The 21,787-nt window shown below is 21.7% G+C and overlaps 4 protein-coding genes and 1 long non-coding RNA gene across 5 annotated transcripts; 2 read left to right on the top strand and 3 right to left on the bottom strand.

The window, feature by feature from the left end:
* Positions 1 to 1,938: 1,938 nt before the first annotated feature.
* On the top strand, positions 1,939 to 8,536 carry LOC122718446 (phosphoinositide 3-kinase regulatory subunit 4). The gene is made up of 17 exons (XM_043943481.1): positions 1,939 to 2,128; positions 2,365 to 2,545; positions 2,645 to 2,788; positions 2,992 to 3,146; positions 3,227 to 3,417; positions 3,485 to 4,221; positions 4,307 to 4,615; positions 4,746 to 5,129; positions 5,433 to 5,756; positions 5,823 to 6,152; positions 6,224 to 6,374; positions 6,463 to 6,576; positions 6,664 to 6,856; positions 6,957 to 7,122; positions 7,207 to 7,477; positions 7,554 to 7,884; positions 7,997 to 8,536. The coding sequence occupies exons 1-17, from the start codon at positions 2,037 to 2,039 to the stop codon at positions 8,223 to 8,225; spliced, it is 4,302 nt and encodes a 1,433-aa protein (XP_043799416.1). The 5' UTR covers positions 1,939 to 2,036; the 3' UTR covers positions 8,226 to 8,536.
* A 250-nt stretch (positions 8,537 to 8,786) lies between these two features.
* Positions 8,787 to 9,650, bottom strand: LOC122718421. The gene is made up of 2 exons (XR_006347377.1): positions 9,280 to 9,650; positions 8,787 to 9,166 (listed from the first exon to the last, which is right to left on the bottom strand). It is a non-coding gene; the product is annotated as an uncharacterized LOC122718421 (long non-coding RNA).
* Positions 9,651 to 12,556: 2,906 nt separating this feature from the next.
* On the bottom strand, positions 12,557 to 13,847 carry LOC122718398 (vesicle transport protein SEC20). The gene is made up of 3 exons (XM_043943407.1): positions 13,580 to 13,847; positions 12,878 to 13,292; positions 12,557 to 12,801 (listed from the first exon to the last, which is right to left on the bottom strand). The coding sequence occupies exons 1-3, from the start codon at positions 13,658 to 13,660 to the stop codon at positions 12,614 to 12,616; spliced, it is 684 nt and encodes a 227-aa protein (XP_043799342.1). The 5' UTR covers positions 13,661 to 13,847; the 3' UTR covers positions 12,557 to 12,613.
* A 96-nt stretch (positions 13,848 to 13,943) lies between these two features.
* Positions 13,944 to 16,308, bottom strand: LOC122718397 (isocitrate dehydrogenase [NAD] subunit beta, mitochondrial). The gene is made up of 6 exons (XM_043943406.1): positions 16,116 to 16,308; positions 15,586 to 15,645; positions 15,306 to 15,515; positions 14,845 to 15,236; positions 14,572 to 14,761; positions 13,944 to 14,494 (listed from the first exon to the last, which is right to left on the bottom strand). Exons 1-6 carry the CDS (start codon positions 16,155 to 16,157, stop codon positions 14,264 to 14,266), a joined length of 1,125 nt encoding a protein of 374 aa, XP_043799341.1. The 5' UTR covers positions 16,158 to 16,308; the 3' UTR covers positions 13,944 to 14,263.
* Positions 16,309 to 18,554: 2,246 nt separating this feature from the next.
* LOC122718409 (methenyltetrahydrofolate synthase domain-containing protein) lies at positions 18,555 to 20,888 on the top strand. Its single transcript, XM_043943423.1, is given in 5 exon segments — positions 18,555 to 18,766; positions 19,103 to 19,488; positions 19,570 to 19,916; positions 20,038 to 20,248; positions 20,310 to 20,888. Coding segments are annotated over 5 exon segments (1,347 nt in total). The 5' UTR covers positions 18,555 to 18,747; the 3' UTR covers positions 20,694 to 20,888.
* Positions 20,889 to 21,787: the final 899 nt, after the last annotated feature.

Here is a 21,787-nt window from a genome sequence, read left to right as displayed (position 1 = left end):
CCTATTATCCTATTATCAATGTTTAAATGAAATTATTTTTTTTTATATAATATGAAATTTTTTCGATTATCTTTCATAATAAATAGAATTTAATATTTTTATTGCTAAAAACAATATGTTATATATAATAACATTTTTAATTACCTTTTATTTTTCTTATTTACATTTGTTTTTTCTCATAAACTAATTTTAAGTTTTTAAAAATTTTTACATTGTAAGATTTACGTATATTACACACATTTAAAAAATCAAAAATCAATATTATATTATTATTTAAGTTATATTTTTTTTATTTTTTATTCTTTAATTTATCCTTTTTTCCCTAGTTTTTAATGTTTTAAACGCAATTCAAATAATTTCATTAATTTTTAGTATATAATGATGCACGATAGCAAAACATGTACAATTAAAAAATTTTTTCATTGCTTCGTGAGATTTATAAAACATAACAGGCACCAGACAGCAAACATAAGATGTTAAATCTGTAATATATTAACTGTGATATCGTATAAGCTAATATAACTCAAAAAGTCATTTGCGAAAATTGTAATGTCAAAATCATAAATAATTTTATTTGAAGATTATGCTAAATGATATTATGAATGTATAGTTTATATAATAAGAAAAAAAATAATAAATATTTGCTTATTTATATAATTATTTTTTTAAATTATCATGTTTTTTGAAATTAAGCATATATGTGTATGAAAATATAAAAATTTAAATAAATATAAATATAATATATTTACATAAAATATAAATGAATATATATATATATATATATATATATGTATGTATGTATATAAAATAGAAACAAATTTATATATAGCAATATGTATAAAATATACATATGTTATAGATATAAATACAAAAATAAATTATAAAGAAATATAAATTAAAAAAAATTTGTAATCTTTTTTTTCAACACTTAATTAGCATTATCGTTTCTTTAAAAAATATTCAAACTTGTGATATACTCTTATCGACAACAAATTGAACTTATTAATGGTCTTTGATTAGTGGCACCATCTTTTCGATACGCGGAAGTTTTTTATATTATCGACAATAAAATAAATTGTTAACAAAAAAGTCAATAATTTTTATTTTTAAACTATATAATAAATATAATAAATAGTGATTTCTCTATACATAATCACAAATGAGAATAGATGATATTTAACGGAATTAGCGTCTTATGATCTGAAATATCGATCGCATTAAAAGTTGTTTAATATGCTTTCTACGATTGAAAATAATGATATTGAATTATATTCAATTCAATCACAAAAGTTAATAAAGTTAACACAATTTAAAAATCTTTCGTATAACATAACATCACTCTAGTACTTTCTTAAGACTGCCTATATAGTTACTTACATCATATGTCACTGTCAGCCATTTTGTCCAACATGCTGGCAATTTTAGTGATTGTATACGAAATTAATATAGTATAAAATTAATATAAAATTAATATATATTTTTAAACCATAATCATTTATGATATAATTTTAATAGCATGAATTTCTAGTTAAAATTATTTAATATTTTTAGATTCTAATCATTAAATAATATCATGGATATATAGATAAAAAATTTTTAATCATTTAAAATGAATTTCATTTTATTTTGTATTTTTACATGTTCCATTTTTTTTTGTTAATATATGACTAATATAATATAATTTGATAAATCAAATTAATAGTATAGATTTTTTACTAGGAATATAAGTAAATTGTAATCCAATATTACTACCAATCTTATTAGAAATAAATTAATTATATTTTTCTTTTCTTGGTATTTGATAGCAAATATAATTATACAATATTTGATATAATGAAATTATAATTAGTTTTTAATTTAAAAAATTAGAGATATTTAAAACGTTATTTAGGAAACACAATTTATAAATGACCATATTGCATATATAATTACTTTGCATACCATATTACATATATATACTACGTAACACATGAAGTTGGCACAAAATGGATGCTGCTTGCAAATATATCAGTTTCAACTAAACATCGATTTACAAAATGGGAAATCAATTAGTCGGTATTGCGCCTAGTCAAATATTTCCAGTAGAACATTATTTGACGGATCATAGTGATTTATTATTCGACATAAAGTAAGTATTTTGACTTAATATGAATAATTATAAAAGTGATAAACTCAACGCATTCTTAAATTTTTTCAATCTATATTTGATAACATATTTAATATGAATTAAAATATTTTGATAAGATCTCTTAATAAAAAAAAAAAATTATATTATGATATATTTCAATCAAAATTATATCACATGTAATATGTATAAGGAATAATTATATATTTTTGTTTTCTTATAATTATTTGTGCATATAGTTTAGGAAGTACTAGATTTTTTAAAGTGGCTCGTGCCAGAAGTCAAGAAGGTCTTATAGTAATTAAAGTTTTTGCTATTCATGATCCAACACTTCCATTGTCTACTTATAAAGAAAAACTTGAAGAAATTAGATCTAAATTAGCATCTGCTGTAAATTGTCTACCTTTTCAAAGAATGATTGTAAGTATATTTATATGATATTTATATTATAATATTTATGTTATGTAAATTATAATAATTTTTATTATTTATAATTATAAATAATTATGTTTGTATAAGCTCACAGAAAAATCAGGATCAATAATGAGAGAATATGTGAAATATTCTCTTTATGATAGAATTAGTACTAGGCCATTTTTAACAAGTATAGAAAAGAAGTGGATTACCTTTCAAATTTTGTATGCTTTACATCAAGCTCATAAGGTAACTAATATTTATAAAAGTTTTGAAAATAATCAAGTTAAACAATTTCAGATATTATGAAATAATTTTTAATTAATTAAATATGTTAAAATTTTTCTATTAAATAATGAATATAAATGCAATCCTGTAAATATAAATGAATATAAATGTAGTTCTTTTATAAAATATATAATAACAAATTTAAAATATTTTTTACTCTATAGTTTGGAGTTTGTCATGGTGATATCAAACTAGAAAACATTATGATAACTAGTTGGAACTGGATTTTACTCACAGATTTTGCAAGTTTTAAACCAACTTATTTACCTGAAGATAATCCTGCAGATTTTTCATATTTTTTTGATACTTCTAGGAGAAGGTACATGTGCAAATAATATTTTTTTTTTTTTGATAATTATTATCTTTAATTTATTGTGATAAATTCAATTATTATTTCAGAACATGTTATATAGCTCCAGAACGATTTGTGAAAACATTATCTTCAGAGTTAAACAATACATTATTGTTATCAGAACAAGAATTAAAGACAGGTGATTTACATCCAATGATGGATATTTTTTCTGCAGGCTGTGCATTAACAGAATTATATAATGAAGGACATTCACCATTTGATTTTTCTCAATTATTAGGTATGTATAAATTGTATATAATATTATTGTATTATATTAAAGAATTGTGTTATTATGATATATCAAGCATATAGAAACAATGAATATTCAGTGAGTAAGCATTTGGATACAATAGAAGATCCTGGAATTCGCGAACTCCTTGCATCTATGCTAGAAAGAAATCCAGCAAATAGAAAAAGTGCTGAAATTTATCTAGCTCAAGCTCGTGGAACAGTATTTCCAGAATATTTTTATTTATTTCTGCAACCATATATGCTTATTTTCTCTGCTGCCCCAATTTTATCTCCTGATGAAAAAATAAATAGACTTAAAAAAGATATTGGTAATATTATTAATATTTTAAAAGCAGAAGAAAATAAAAAAGTAAAAGCTGATATAAGAAATATGGAGGTTAAGATTGATCAATTTGAAAAAAATATAGAATCAACTAAAGATGATTCTGGTCACAGTGAAGATAATACTATTGTAGAAGTTGATAGTGATCAAAGTTTTGACAAAACTGATATAAATCAAACTGATTCAAAAACTGTTTCAAAAGAAGATTCTAAATGTGAAAATCAAAGAAATCAGCGATCAGAAGTTAAATTAATTGAAAATCAAAATCAAAAAATGGATTTAAAAAATGAAAAAAAAGCTTTATCTTCAGAACCTGTTGAAGGATTAGTTATCATTACTCAACTTGTTACTTCATGTATAAGAGGTTTGCATCATTCTCAATCTAAATTACAAAGTTTAGAAATATTACTTGAACTTGCTGAAAACACATCAGATGAAACAATATTGGATAGAATTTTGCCTTATATTGTAAGTATTTTATAAGTATTATATTAAATTAATAATTTCAATATTAATAACAAAAAAGTTTATCTAATATTCATTATATGTATAGTTTCATTTAGTTCATGATCCTGCTCCAAGAGTACGAGTATCAGCTATACATACTTTGACAAAATGTTTGCATCTTGTAAAATCAATTCCACCATCAGATGTTAACATTTTCCCAGAGTACATTTTACCTGGTTTAGCACATATCACACAAGATGAAGCTGTAATTGTCAGAACTGCTTATGCAGAAAATATTGCACATTTAGCACATATTGCATTAAGGTATTTAGAGAATGCTCATTTATCTAACTTAGGTAACAAAGAAGGTCCAAAACCAAGTTATGATAGTGAACTTCAAACTTTGCATGAAATGGTAATTAATTTTTTATTATAATATTTATATATATATATAAAATATTATATTTTATTTTATTTTATTAATACTTATTAATACTTATTAATTACTCATTAAAATTTTATATTAAAATATGTAATATTATTAGGTGCAACAATCTGTATCCATGTTATTAACAGATCCTCAGAATTTGGTAAAACAAACATTAATAGAAAGTGGAATTAATAAATTATGTGTATTTTTTGGAAAACAAAAGGCCAATGATATTTTGCTTAGCCATATTATTACTTTTTTAAATGATAAAGAAGATAAAGAGTTAAGAGGTTCTTTTTTTGAATGTATTGTTGGTGTAGCTGCTTATGTTGGTTGGCATAGTAGTCCTATTTTAATGCCTCTTCTTCAGCAAGGACTAGCAGATCCTGAAGAATTTGTAACAACAAAAGCTATTAATGCAATGGCAACTCTCACAGAATTAGGTCTTTTACATAAATCTGCTCTTTATCAACTTTTATATGAAACTATGGTTTTTTTAGTAAGTTAAAATTTAATACTATTGATTATTAAAAATTTATTTTAGAAATAGCATGCTAATGATTTTGATATTGATATTATATTATATTATATTATATTTAATTGCGAAATTCAATAATAACCATTTTTTTTATCTTGAAAATTGTAAGAAATTACTAATTAAGTTATAAAGAAAAATTATTCAGAATAATGTCTTTAATAACATATATATCAAAGATATAATGTATCAAAGTCATTAGCAAGATTAATTACCAAGAATTGTAATTGTTAATATAAAGTATTACGAATTTAAAATATTCCATAGGTACATCCAAACTTATGGATAAGACATGCAACTGTTGGATTTATATCTGCAGCAGCACGAACACTTAATTTAGTAGATGTTCAATGCAAAGTTCAATCAATGATACAACCATATTTAAAACATCCATTAATTCAAATAGAAAAAGAAATTTTATTATTAGAGGCTTTAGTACCTCCTATACCAAGAATTGTTTATGACTCTGTTGTAAAATATAATGATATAGAAGAATTATTTCAAAGTCTTGAACAGAGACAAGTTGCACGAACAAAAACATTGCCAGGAATGGTTCCACAATATAGTGAAACAAATAATTCATTACGAAATGTAAATTGTAAATTTTATTCATAAGCATATTTTATTTTTTTCGAGAAATTTAAACAAAGTTTTTAGCTTTTCAGACGATTAAGTTCAGAATCAATGACTGAAATTGTTGAAGATCAATTAATAACAATGAAGCCACATTTAATGAAAATTAATAAGTATCGAAATTCGGTAGATGCGAAGCTGAATACAACTAAATCAATGGAAGGAAAGTTAGAATTAAATACTATGAAAGACAAGATAAGACATCATATAATAATATTATATCCCGATACAAAATCCGATTTAGGTCTTCCACCATTTAAACGATTAGATCGTAGAACATCAGATAGTGTTGGCACATATGCAACAATGAATCAAGAATGGCGTACAATGTTTGCAGCTCAAGATAATATTCAAGTAATTAAAAATATATGAGTTACATTTATGTTAATTTTTATAGAATTATAATTAATTTTTTTATAATATAGCATACTGTTAAAATGTCAGATATGACGGGAAGTAATGGAAGTCCTAGTCAAAGTTTACATGGAGGAGATATTCATTTATCACCACAACATAGTTTGTCTGACATAAATAGCATAAATGATCATTCTCTTCATGAACGTTCATATATTCAATGTATGTGTTTTAAAAATATTTTAAATATTAAAATATTGCATATACAAAATATAAATATTGCATTACATATTTTTATGTAATTTTGTAGATAGATGTGCACCTTGTAGATTAGAAGTAAGACAATTGACATACAGAAAGCAAGAACAACATGCTGCTGCATTAAGAGCACAACATTGGGCTGATAATATTGCATGGCAAGCTGGTAATTAATATATATTTTTTATATTATATGTTGATATATATATTTTATATTTAATATTGATATAATAAATGTTTTTAATTAAAAAAGGTTCAAGATTATTACCAAATGGATGGAGACCTCGAGGAGTACCAGTTGCACATCTTCATGAACATAGAGCTGCAGTAAATAGACTAGTTTCTATATCAGATACTAGTTTATTTGCCAGTAGTTCTGCAGATGGATGCATAAAAATATGGGATGCAAGTAAAATGGAAGGTCGAAACATTGCTAATCGCTCTAGGTAGATTTTTTATATAATATACTATATATTCCATATGTAATATGTTTTTGTATATATTTCTAATATATAATATTTTTATATTATTTTTTAATTTCATTAGACAAACTTATATGCACAGAGGTGGTCCTTTGGTTGGTTTAGCTATATGTGATCAAGGACAATCATTAGCAAGTTCTGCTAGTCAATCAGGAACAGTATTTGTTTTACGAATTGAATCAAATTCTAGTAAAATGAGTGTCATTGGTACCAGACAATTAGATCTTCAAGTAATTAATTGTATAAATTTTATTAAAATGTAATTAATTTTTTAATATTGATAAATTAATATAATTCTGGATTATTACACTTAGGAAGAAGGATGTGCAGTTGATTTACAATATTTAGATTCGGGTTCACAATCAGTTCTTGTATATGCATCATTATATGGTGCATTAGTAGGATGGGATTTAAGATGTCCTGGTACAACGTGGCGTTTAGAGAATGATTTAAAACACGGAGTAATTACTTCATTTTGCGTAAATAATTATCAACAATGGTTAACTCTTGGTACTAGTTCTGGAGTCCATACATGCTGGGACTTACGATTTCAATTACCAATAACTAGTATTAAACATCCTACAAGTAAATTTATAACCATTTTAAATTCATATAAAATAAGAAATAATTTTTAAATTTTATAAAACATTTTCAATTTTAGGTGCAAGAGTAAGAAAAGTAATTACTCATCCTACTGAACATTCATGGATTATTTCGGCTGTGCAAGGAAATAACGAAATTTCAATGTGGAATCTTGAAACTGATTTTCGACAAATGGTACTTTGGGCATCAAGTGCACCTCCTCTTAGTCATTCACAAGGTGGTCATAGTGTATGTGCAATGTATTCTGGATGCATTGATCGTTCAGGTTTTTTATTAGCTGGTGGTACTGATATGAGATTACGTTTTTGGGATTTAAATGCGCCCAATGAATCATATGTTGCATTGCCTGCTGCTGTTGATGTTACTCCTCCAAATTCATTAGCATATGAGTTAGTATTCATAATAAAAATAATATAAAATAATAGTTTATATTATATATAATATGATTAAAAAAGATACATGATTATATAATATGATTTAAAAAAATTTTTAATTTTACAGACAACGTTTAATTGATGGGACTAATGTAGTACAAGAAGTTTTAGCTGGAGGTGGTCCTATTCCATCATCTGGAGGAAATAATAGCATTAGAACGAGAAATTCTGAAGAAGGTGGTCAAGGTCCAGAAACTCCGCCATCTGGACATCATGACACAATTTCCGCGGTATCTATGTCAAATACTTGTATCCTGACTGGTAGTACAGATGGATTAATACAAGTTTGGAAATGATTGTTTTCTCTTTCATCATGTCATGTTTAAGACTGTATGTAATGTACAAATTTTTCTAATGTATATTTTTTCTGGAGAAAACAATCTAATTGAACATCAAGATTTTTATGATTGAACTCATGCTACAGTAATTCTGTGATTTTTATTTGTACATAATATGTAATATATAGATGAATAGTAAATAAGATTATTTATAGTCGTAACTATTGTATACAATGCATTTTTTAGAGTATAAAACTTAAGTTACTTTAATAGAGTGATTTTTGGGTAATATAAATGATTTATTTTTCTACATAAAAAAAAAGAAAGAAAAAGATGAAAGAGCTTGATGTATTATAATATATTAAGATAAATTAATAATATTTAGCTTTAAATAATATAATAGCAACGATTAATTAAGTGACATAATACAAAGGAAAACGTATTATATTAATGTACAAAGGCATTGGAATTAACAAATTTATCCCTTGATACATAATTTATACTGATAGGTATATATGACTGCGTACTTTTATGTTATTAATTATATAGTAAACTTATATACTGACTGAAATACTCATAACCAGTGAATATCTTTGTGTATTCTCTGATATTGTTACAATAAATTCATATTTTTAACGCATATTTAAATAATTATTAAATAATTTAATTATTTAAGGACAAATTGGTACAGAAGGATAAGGTATTCGATCTGGAAAAGCATAAGGATCAGCATTTATTGTTCTACAAATTTCTTTCCATCTTTCTTCTCCTCTTTTTCCTTGTTGTCGCCTTGATTGTTGATTTTTATAATTCAATGGTTGATAAATATAGTCTTGTTGTTTGCCAAAAATAATTTCAAACCAAGGAGCTGCATATCCAGTGATGATAAACAATAAAAATAAAAACAAAATTTTCATTTTGCTAATTTCAATTTCTTCACTTTAAAAATTAATAAATATCTGGAAAAAACATATAAAAATAACTGAATATGCAAATACATATTTATTTATAGAAGCATTATAGATAACATTTACAAATTTTTATGCTATCAAGTTAAATGATAAATAATTACCTGTTATATATTTATATGATTGTCTTGTACTTTTATTTTTAAACTTCACACTTTTTGAATAAACTGATTAAACTAATGCTTTTTCTTTTAATTTTTATTCATTGTTCAAATATAATCGATAAAAATCTTTTATGCAAACATCCGATCATTTATATTTTTTTTTTTTTTCGATTTATAAAAGAGTTTAAACTGGTAACTCGCGGTAACAAGTATACTTTCGCAATGAAATGATGCTGAATGCTTACTACTGTTTTATATATCAACTCTATCCTACTGATTAAAAAAAAATATAATGATTGGATTTGTAAACACTTTTACGTTTATCTTTAATTCTTTCATATTTTTCCGATTATGAAATCTAAAAATTGTGAAAGAGAGTAATTAAGTTATCATATTAAAAAAAAATATGAATTTTATTAAAAAAAATAATAAATTAATATACAATTTTATCTATTAACATATAATTTTTTTTTATATTAAAAAGTATATATAAAAATAAGTTTTTATTGTGATATATTTTATGAAACGATAAAGAAATATAGCGCAATGTGATATTTTTCTGTCACATTGATTTTGAGAAAGATTTTAGATATCTATTTATTGTTTGCCGAATTAAATAAATTTTGCACTCATGACACATAATCTTTTTGTGTATTTTACATGCGTATAAAATTTATCACAATAGAACACGCGGTAAAAAAATAACTATTTAATTATAGATATATTCATTTATTGGAATGTCGATGTACACCAATTGCATTCCAGATTTCTAATTAAAAATGCTTTGTGTTAAATTACTATTGTAAAAAAATCATTAAATTTAATAAATTGATTTTGCTTTTTTGTTCATTTATTTGTTCCGATTTGAATGCAATTATTTCATAGAGATATTATAAAATTATTATTATCATTGACCCATTCATGAAAGTCAATTAAATTATATTACAGATTAATAATAATAATTTTAAGTTGATTGTAAACTGTCCTACATTTGAGATCATTATGTCAAGGTTATCAATTTTTAATATAATACCGATATATAGATCTTTTTTCGTAATATATATAATATATATTTATATAATTACTTCAATCTGTATTTAAAAAAAACAATAAATATTAAAAAGTTTTCAAGAAAAAATATTTTAGTTATATATAATAGAAAATCGAAATACATTTTGATTATGATTAATGAGAAATTGCATATTATTTAAATAACAGAAAAATATATATTATATGTAATCATTTTTATTAAGTTTGATCATGATTAGCTATTACTTGAGCATAATTATTATATATATTACCATAATATATATTTTTTTTCCAACCTATTGAATTATTAATATTTTTACTAAAGAAAGTATGTAAAGACATTTAATAATTTTGCGTTAAAAAATTTGCAAGTAATTTGTTCATCTTAAAATGTAACCAACTTTTGCAATTATTATTGATTTTTGAATTTAGACCGAGCGATAAACGAATATAGATCATATTAAATTAAATTCTTATTTTCATATTATCTAATTTACTCATACTTAATTATCACGCGAAAAATAATGCATATATACAATACATTTTCCTTTTTTCCAGTAATTAGAATTTTATTTTTTCTAATAAATAAAAATTTTAAATAGATAAAGTGAAATAAGTGAATGAAATAAGATATATTTTATATATTGGTCTGTTAATATTCTTTACGAAACACGTGTATGAGACACATGAATAAATAGCTTTTATATATAAGATGTTCGATGAAAAAATATGATTTGTATAATCAATAATTTATATGTACACATTTCTTTTTATTAAATTATTTTTTGTTTTATTTAAGATGAAAAATGCATATTATTTTTTCAATTCAAATTTTTGAGCATAATTATACTGATTATACAAATACAAATTATATAAATATTTTAATTATATAATAATTATGCTTATTCCGTAAATATAATTAAATTAATATTTAAATTCAAAATTTTAATGTAAAAAAATACAAATATAATATACAGGAGATTCCAAAAATATTGGAACATTCATAAAATGGAAATTCTTGAAAATATCCCATATATTCCCAATAAATATCCCAAAAATATTCCTAAAAAACTGATATATCAATAAAAATTTAGATAAAAAAAATAATTTATAGTAAGAAAAGTGTAACAATAAATTAATATTGTTTCAAAGACATTGTATTGCAAAATATTTAAATTTCCTATATCATATCGTTAAACTTTTTAAATTTTGATATTAAAAAATTTGATATCATTAATTGTTTTTTATAAATTAGAAAAATTATCGTACAAGATTGTTTTTAATATTTTTAGAAATTTCAATAAATATTTCTCATTAAAATTTTATAAAAAATTTGCAATGATGAAAAACAATGACTGTACATATTTCCGAAGCAATTTATTTTTTTGATGGTACATGTCAAATAGAATTTTCAAAGAATGAGGTACAAAAATTATATGAAATTTTTGAATAATATTATTCGAAAAAGACTATATTCATGAATGATTTAAAATCAGTTTATATAAAATTTTCGTTAAGAAATCCAGCAAAGTATATTCAAATTGTTTTCAATGCTTTTGATAGTGATAAAAATGGTATTGTTAGTTCGGATATTCTTAACGAATATATTTTGATTTCTAATAAACTGATTTAATTACTAATAGACATTAAAAGTTCAAAAAATTCTGCTGGATATAAGTAAATTATTCTGCTGGATATAAGTAATTATATATAAATAATCAAAATATGAATTTTTTAAAAAGATGGATGTTGATGAGAATAATGATGAAAAAAATAATTATATTTGAGGAAAAATTTATGAATAAAATAATTATAAAAGTTAACACAATTATATACATATAATATAATATATAATAATTATAGTGATTAATGTTCATTAAATAATAATTAATTAATAATAATGTTCATTAGTTAGATTCATAATTCTATCATTTTAATAATATCAATTTTATATGATATATTTTTGATAATTTTGTATGATATATTTTTTATGATAATTTTGTATGATATATTTTTTATTATAAGATTGTATAACTCAAACATAGTTTATATTTATTCAATAGTGCTAATAAAATATTGGAATAATTGGAATTGGAAAATTTTTTTATTTCATAAATATTTTTATTGTTAATAAAATAATACAGTTATAAAACATGTCTTTTGTCAAATTTAAATAATAAATAATATTATATATAAAATTATTAACAATTCAATTATGTTTTAGAAGACACTTTTTTCTTTAAAATGCAATTTTCATATCTATAAATGATTTTAAAATTTTTGATATATGATATTATTATACTTTTTAAAATAGTCTCTTTTGTAAGATATAAATAACACAGGCAAGAAAAAATATAAATGCTAATGCTACTAAAGCTTTATCAGTAACTTCCCTTCTACCATATTTGCCTAAAAGTTTTCCAGATTGAACTATAGCTTGTTGTTGATGTTCTAATTCATCTTTAGTACTGATAACTTTATCTGATGATATTACTAAAAAAGTTTAAAGTAATAAATTAAAAATCACATTTTAAAATTTAAAATATATTATAAAAAAGAAATTACATACTTAATGTATCTAATGTATCTGCGCTTTTTTGAGTTGTTTCAGCTAAGTGTCTAGATATGCTTAAAAGTTTGTCAGAGAGTTGATTTGATGTATTTGCTAGACTTTTCTTGTCATGTCTTCTACGAATAGCAGATTGTTGTTCTTCAGGCATAGAAAGCAGTTCTTCTTTAGCAAGTTTATCTATTACACAGACACTAACAACATTAGCTTTACGAAATGCAGCTAAAGAAGTATTAAGTTGTTGTTTATAAACATCTACTTCAGTTAATAATTCTATTCTTTTTTTTTCTGAAAGTTCTCTTTCTGCTATGGATGCTAATTTATCTATAGATGATTTTAAAATTGCTATTTTTGCTCTGCCTTCTGCATTTAATTCATTAAGCAATTCTAAAGGACCAGTACATTGTTGAATATCCTAAAAAATTTATATTATTTTATAAATTCTTTTATATAATTTAGAATAAAAATTTAATTATTTTTTTTTAACCTCTAACATATATAACATGATATTATCATAATATCAAAATCAAATTTATACCAATAAATTATACTTGTAATTTATTTAATAATTATTTAATAATTATAAGAGTAAATTTATCAATAATCAATTAATATACATTATTTATATCATTTGATGTTAAGAAAGTTAAGATTCAGGTTATACTAATTCTTATGAAAAAATGTGTTTAAAATAATATTTACCTGTATTAAAGCCGTGACTTGAAGTTGATTTTTTACAATATCCTGGTGAATAAATTCTATTGCATGGTTTCCAGTGTCCATCGGGCACAGTTTTTTTACGATAATTTCTTACTTTGATTTTTATTGTATGTAAAAACGGAATGTGATTTTAATACTGATAAATATATAAATGTAAAATGAAAATTTCAAACACTAATAATTCTTAAACTTTTATGAAAATATATAAAATATATTCAAGTGCGATATTATTTTATATTCATTCAATGTTACTTTGATTAAATATTTTTATAATATTTTTTATAAACTGTTATATAAAATAATACTAATGCAATAAGGTTATGTTATAGAATGTATAAAAACGACATGAGGTAGTATAATTTATTAATGTACAATTTGAACTTCATAATATTATCATACAATTGGTTTGTTTAATTGTATAATACAAACCCTGCAGTTATAAATATGATGTTGACACAAAAAATGTTGACTTTTTTTATTTATAATATATATTCTTTTCTAAATAAAATTCTAATGCTCAAAGCAGATAAATTAGATTTGTGATGCAATAATACTATCTAATTGAACACAGATATATTAAATATTCTTGACCACATGAAACGAATACTATTATTCTATATGATTCTATTTTACATGAATTTTTTTAAAATTAATATAAACACAAAATTAACGAAGACAATGTATTACAGCAGTTGTAAATTCTGTTGTAGAACTCTGTCCACCTAAATCTTTTGTTAATACTTTTCCATCATTTAGAACACGATTTAATGCATCTTTAATTTGTTCAGAATAACGTTTTAAATTCACATGACGTAAAAGTTTCACTGCACATAAAAGCATAGCAGTAGGATTTGCAACATTTTTCCCAACAGCTTCTGAATATGTATGCCTTGCACCCTAAATAATAAACAATAGTAAATAAATAGAAAATTTTAATGAATTATTATATCTTATATATTATATTCAAAACTTACTGGTTCAAAAACAACACATTCAGGACTATAACTAGCACCTGCAACTACACCAGCACCACCAACCAATCCAGATGCTAAATTGTCCAAAATGTTACCATATAAATTTGGCAATACCATTACATCAAATTGATGTGGATTGGACACCATTTGCATTGTACAATTGTCTACAATCATTGTTTCAAATGTAATTCTGAAATAAAAGAATGATTTAATTCAATGTAAATTCTAAATATTAAAAATAATCTATCTGAAATAAAAAATAATTATAATTACCTAGGATACATTTTAGCAATTTCTTGGCATGATTTTAAAAAAAGACCATCACCAAGTTTCATGATATTGGCTTTATGAACACAAGTAACTTTTTTACGATTATGTTTCACTGCATAATCAAATGCAAATTTTGCAATTCTTTGACTTTTAGTTGCAGTTACTATTTTTAAACATTCCACTACACCTTTTACAGATTCATGCTCTAATGCAGAATATTCTCCTTCTGTTTGTTCTCTAATGATAATACAATCCACATTTTTATGACGACATTTAACACCAGGTAAAGATTTTACATGAACAACATTTGAATATAAATCTAAACTTTTACGTAATTTCATATTTAAAGTTTGAAGCTCTCCAGTATGAGAATGATCTGGTGTTGCCAAAATACCCTATAAATATAGTGATATAAAATAAATATATAAATATATAATAAATTTGAATATTGAATATAAAATTACCTTTAAGCATACTCGATTTCTTGCAATACTATTAGATACTTGTTCAAGTGGTGCACTTAAAGTTGGATTTACTTCTGAGAGAAAGTAAGGTTCAAATTCAACAGGTACATTTGCAGCTTTGAAAACATTTTGAACAGAAACTACTAATTCTGGTCCTACACCATCTCCTGGTATAAGGGTACATTTTACTTTTCCTTCTTGTTCAATTACCTAAAAAAAAATATTATGAAAATTATATAATTCTTTATATATTTGAATGATAATTTAATATATAATTTACCGATTCTTGCAAACGTACTGTTCCTACATGTAAAGATCTGACAGCTCCTTTCTGAGTACTCTATAAAATATTTTAATTAATAGTTTAAAAATAAAACAAATAAATATAATATAATATAGTTAGTATTAATTAAATGTAATATAATATAAATAACATTTATTTTTTGTATATAATTAAGTTAAAAATATTACGCTAAAAGATTATATCTATACAAACGTAAACGTAATGATTAAATAACATGATTATTGAAATCGATTGTTTAATTGATTTTGAACGTTTATTCATTTTAATATTTTGCAACTACGTAATTATTTAATATTTGAAACTGTATTTCTTATTTAATAAGATTTTCATATATTTTTGAGAGAAATTATTATAATGTAATGTAATGTCCTTGTAATAGTCATTAATAATTCATTTTATTGAATATATTAATAAAATTCAATGATATTTTGAAGTAATTGTAATTTATAAAATTATATTAATTTTTTAAAAATAAAAAAATGATATTTTAATGAAATGTTTATTACCTGTGAAAGTACTTTACAGACGTTTCTCGCAAGTAAAGCCATTTTCTACGATGAACTATAAATGACTATCTCACTCTCGCATATATATCAGTAATATAAAATTGAAAAGTATTAGGGAAATTTAATTAAAAAAATACTAATTTTTGTTCTATTTATATTATATAAGAAATTATAAAATAAATATAATCTATATAATCTTTTATTAATAATAATGATTTATCAATTATTTATGAATGATCCCTAATATATGTTTATGATTCTGTTTTTATTTAATTGTTTTATTTCATGTTTTTTCGGAGTTTATCGAATGTATATAATAATCTTTCATTATATAACTTTCGTTATAAAACTTAATGACACTAGTAATAATACTTCTAGTAATTTCAAATAATTTTATTCATTAATTCATATTTTATATTAGATTTTTAATTTTATAAAGTTACTATTCTATTTCTTTTTATTGAGTTCTATATGTTAATAAAATATATTATAAATATATTAATTTTTGTATTATATTATAATTTTTGTATGTCATATATAAAATAACAAATAAATATGAATATTTTTTTTTGTAATTACAGTGCAATTTTTCGTGTCTAACATGTCTGTTTAGTTATATTAGTTGTGTCTGATTTTCCTGCAATTAAACATGATAATCTACTTTATATTATTATAAAATTACATAAGTCTTGTTTATTAAATTGTATGTATATATATGAATTTTATTGACAAAATTAAAATTATATAAATATAAAAATTTCTAGTAAATTTCTATAATATATATTCTACTAATAGTAAATTTCATTATGATAAGTTTGCCGACATGATTTTGTGTAAAAATAGAAATAAGAGAAAATAAATGTAATATTTATATAACAATACATTTTTTATTTTATATTTATTATGATTTTCTTACCATTTTAATTTCAGTCTCAACATTACCAATTCAGCTTAGAAAATTATAATATAATAATAATTAGAAATGTAATTAAATTTTATATGATTATATTTATATTATTATATATATTATGTGCTTTTTAATTACAAAAAATCTTTATTGAAGAAGAATTAAAAATTAATTTTTATTTTGCAATTATTTTAACAAAATATTTTTAGAAATCAAAAAAAATATTGTTATACATATTATTTATAATTTATTTTTCATTTGATCAAATTTTTATTTATAATTTATTTTGACAATTAATTTTAATAAATGTTTCGAATCAATCATAATACGATATTGATTCATAAATTAATCCGTAATAAAAAATTATTATATATATTATATATATTATTATAAATTATATTTTCAAAAAAAAAAAATTATATTTTTTCAAATTTAATTCAATTTAATTCTTTCTAAAATAATATTTACAAAATATTTTTTTATATTTAAAAATCATTCATTTTATATGAAGTAATTATGAATTAATATTAAAGTGTTAAAACATTATAGTTTTGAAAGATAAATAATAAAATTGTATTCAATTGACATCCTGTTATGTGTTAAAAATAATTATAGATAACAAAATAAATAGTAATAGGAAAAAGATAGAAATAGAATAAAAATTGAGCAATCAGCACCATCTAAAATGCCGCAAATAAAACATAGATAAAAAGAATATATAGGCATAGATATAAAAGAAATAATGAGAATATAAAAATAGAATAAGATCTAGTAGATCACAAACACTATTTTTCGAATATCAAAAATAATTCTTAAAATTAGGATAAAGTAGAATAGGATAAAGAAGAGTAAAAATCGAAAATTTCATCTTTTAAAACATATTTTCAATAATATTCAATAGATAGTACTAATCTTCAATTCTTATCCTATTTTATCCTGATTTGAAGAAATATCTTTCGACTCTTTCGAGAGATAGCGCTAGTGGTTTATTTTATCTCTATTCTTTCATTATTTGTTCTTCTTAACTGCTTGTACAAGATTTATACATTCAGTTTTCGATCTTATTATTTTTAATTGTCTTTTTTTCACGAAATTAATTTTTTGTTGATTTTATTGTATAAATATTAATGTTTATAATTGTAGAATATTTACAATTATATAATAATAATACATGTAAATATATTTAGCTTTAATATTATTTATATCTATATTTATATAGAATTTTCCAAATTTTAATATTATTTTTATTATATTGTAATAAAAAGTATAAATATAATTGTTAATTTATGAATAATTTAATTCATATATATGAATTTATGAATAATTATCCGTCTATTCAATTATCTATATCTGTTATTCGTATCGGTTAAAATATCTATGAATATAAGCCAAATTATATAATGCATGGAAATATTTATAAAATATTTATATATACATATAAATATTTTTAAAAAAATTATTTTTAAAATCTGTTAATTTTACCAACTTTTGTAATTAAATTAAATATATGTTGTAAATCATAGAGGGCATATCAAATACTCTAATTTTTTTGCATAATCAGTATTTTAGAAATAAAAAGTCTTTATCATCTATCTTATACCTGATCTATGTAAAAATAAAAAAATTGGAAATAAATCATATCTATTTTTATAATATAAAATTTTTATAGAAATAATTACATTAACTTTTACAATTTAACTTTTAATTTATTCAAAATAATCGAAAATGACTGGAAAACAATTACGTGAGTATAAATCGTTTATATTTATTATAAATATTTATTCATTATATATGTATTAATGCAACATATTTATTTGTAAAAAATTAATTTTAATATACATTTCTAATATCTGTTTTTCTGTGATTTTTAATTTTAATATTATATTAAATTATAATAAAATATAAAATATAAATTTATATAAATTTTGAAAATAACATTTAATAACATACGAGACACTAATAGGTTATAAATATTAATAAATTTTATTTTGAATTTATTATTTAAAAGAAATAATTTCTAAAAAAAAAAGTAGTAAATATAAATATATTTAATATTAGAAGATATTGTGACATTTTTTAGCACAAGAAGTGACAAAGCATAGTTTTCGTCAAAAAATATGGGATTATTTGATGAAGAATGATTTAGTCAATTTTCCTCTTTCTGTATATGATCGTATACCAAATTTCAAAGGTGCTATAGAAGCAGCACAACGTTTAGCAGAATTGGACAATTTTAAACAGGCAAAAATTATAAAGATAAATCCAGACAAACCACAAGAACCTGTAAGATTCTTAGCATTAGTAGCTAATAAAGAAATATTAGTTCCAATTCCTAAACTAAGATCTGGTTTGTTTCTTCATATTACACCAATTGCTGGTGCTTCAAAAAATGAATTAAGAATGTTGTCAAAAATACATGGTTTGACAGAAGTTGGTAAACCACTTGATATAAATTCTAAAATAAAGGTATATGTTATTTATTATGATAATAAAGATTTATTATTATTTAAATCTGTTTTCATTATTTTACATGTTATTTATTCTTAGATAGATCTTGTGATATTGGGATCTGTATGTGTTAGTCGTGATGGATATAGACTTGGTAAAGGTAAAGGATTTGCAGACTTGGAATTTGCTATGATGATGAGGATGGGTGCAGTTACACAGGATACTATAGTTATTACAACTGTGCATGATTGTCAAGTTTTTGATAATCTTCCTCATCAAATATTTAAGGAATATGATGTACCAGTTGATATAATTGTTACACCTAGTGAAACAATAATAGTAAATCCAAAATTAAAAAAACCTAATTGTATTATATGGCATATGCTTAGTGAAAGGAAAATTAAATCTATAGAGATATTACAACAGCTAAAAAAAATGGATGAGAAGTAAATATTGAAATATTAATAATTGATACTATATATACACATATATGTGTGTGTGTGTATGTGTGTGTCTATTTATATAATATATTAAATTGTTTATGTAAAAAATTTGAATTGTTTTTAGAGAAGGAAAAATAATAACTTTAAAGGAAGAAGATTCAGATGTAGAAATAAAAAAATATTATTATTCTCATATAAAAAATAAGAAACATTTTAACACAAAGAAAGTTTTCTCAAATGTTAATGATATTGAAAAAGAAGAATAAAAGCACGTAAAAACATGTTTTCTTAAAAAGCGTAAAATTAATAAATTTAAATTTTCTGATATAGTTGAGGTAATGCCTATTTAATTAATGTATATTTAATATATATCATAATATTATTGCAATATTTTAGGTGAAAATGGAAAGTAACAATAAAAATAAGCAACAATATCGTCAAAATTTGAAATCGAAATCTAAATCCCAAGTTGAATTTTCTTTAAAATTATCCAATATTTCATCCGACGCGAGAATACGCGATTTGAAAAATGCTTTATTAAAGCGTGGTATTAAACCGAATGAAATAACTTGGTTAGGACATCGTGGTATTTGTTATCTTCATTTCAATAAACTTCAGAATAATAGTTTGCCAAATCAACCAATCCAAGTTGATTCAATAATGGCAAATCTACAGCAGTTATATATTGGGGTATCTACTAATAATACAAATGATTTTATAATAGTAGAACCTGCTAAACCAATATCTAGAATTGAAATTACAGACGTGACGTCAGTTTAAAAGACAATTAATTTTTGATAATATTCAATTCATATCTTTGTATGTGAGTTTATTCTGTCAGTAATTATTAATCTATATAAATCAATGGCAGTTTAAGTATAATTAAAGCTTTATAAAATGATTTATGATATATTTATGCATTTATGCATATAATGAATGAAAAATAATTGGATATTGTATTGTGTATAAGTTAAGTTTGTATAATTATCATTAGTTACATTTAATATTTAATTTATTTATTATTATATATTTTTTTACAGTGTTGTTAAAAAAAAAATAAAAAAAAAGATCAAATCAAATTCAAAAATAAATTTATACACAAAAAAAATACTTCTTAATATATATTAAGAATTGCATGCATATTATTGATAAACTCATAATAATTATTAATAATTAATATTTTAAATAATATTTACTGTGATCATATAAAAAATATTTAATATTAAAGATGGTGCTCTATACACATTTAATAACGTTTATCTAATTACAGACTGATAATTCTTGTATAATTTATGAGATATACAATAGTAAAAATTTATATTTTTAGTTTATATATTAAATATTCTATTTTTCTGAAAAAACTTAAATGAGAGTAGTAAAATACGATTTTTATATCGTAATGTCTTTTAGGCAAATATTTTATCAAAAAATTGGATAATAGAGAGATATATTTAATATTAATATTAATATTTTTAATATTAATTTTTAATTTTATTTTAATATTAATTTTATTGTTTTTTGTTTAAATTATTTTGTTGTAAATTTTTTTAAATCCGTCAAATATTTGAAGTTTATTGAACTTTTTGAACGAATCAAAAATATAAACTATTTTATAGTCATCATTTTTTTGTTTTGTTTAAATTATAGAATAGAATAGAATGAACTTTTAATAGAATTTTGATAGAAATTATAAAATTCCACTGAAAAGAATAATCTTTCTTGTCACTTTTTTTTTTTTTTCATGAAATGATATCTTTATTATTGATTATTTTTTAATACTCTTTCTTTAAAACTCTTCTCAGTTATATCATAGTTTAATTTAAATTCTAAATATGTATTTAGGATTTTTTTTTATTAATAATCAATTATTAAAT

Source organism: Apis laboriosa, unplaced genomic scaffold, assembly GCF_014066325.1.
Source record: "Apis laboriosa isolate Shangri-la unplaced genomic scaffold, ASM1406632v1 scaffold63_cov154, whole genome shotgun sequence".
In the NCBI taxonomy this organism is placed as follows: domain Eukaryota; kingdom Metazoa; phylum Arthropoda; class Insecta; order Hymenoptera; family Apidae; genus Apis; species Apis laboriosa.
This window is presented reverse-complemented; position numbering and strand designations above follow the sequence as displayed.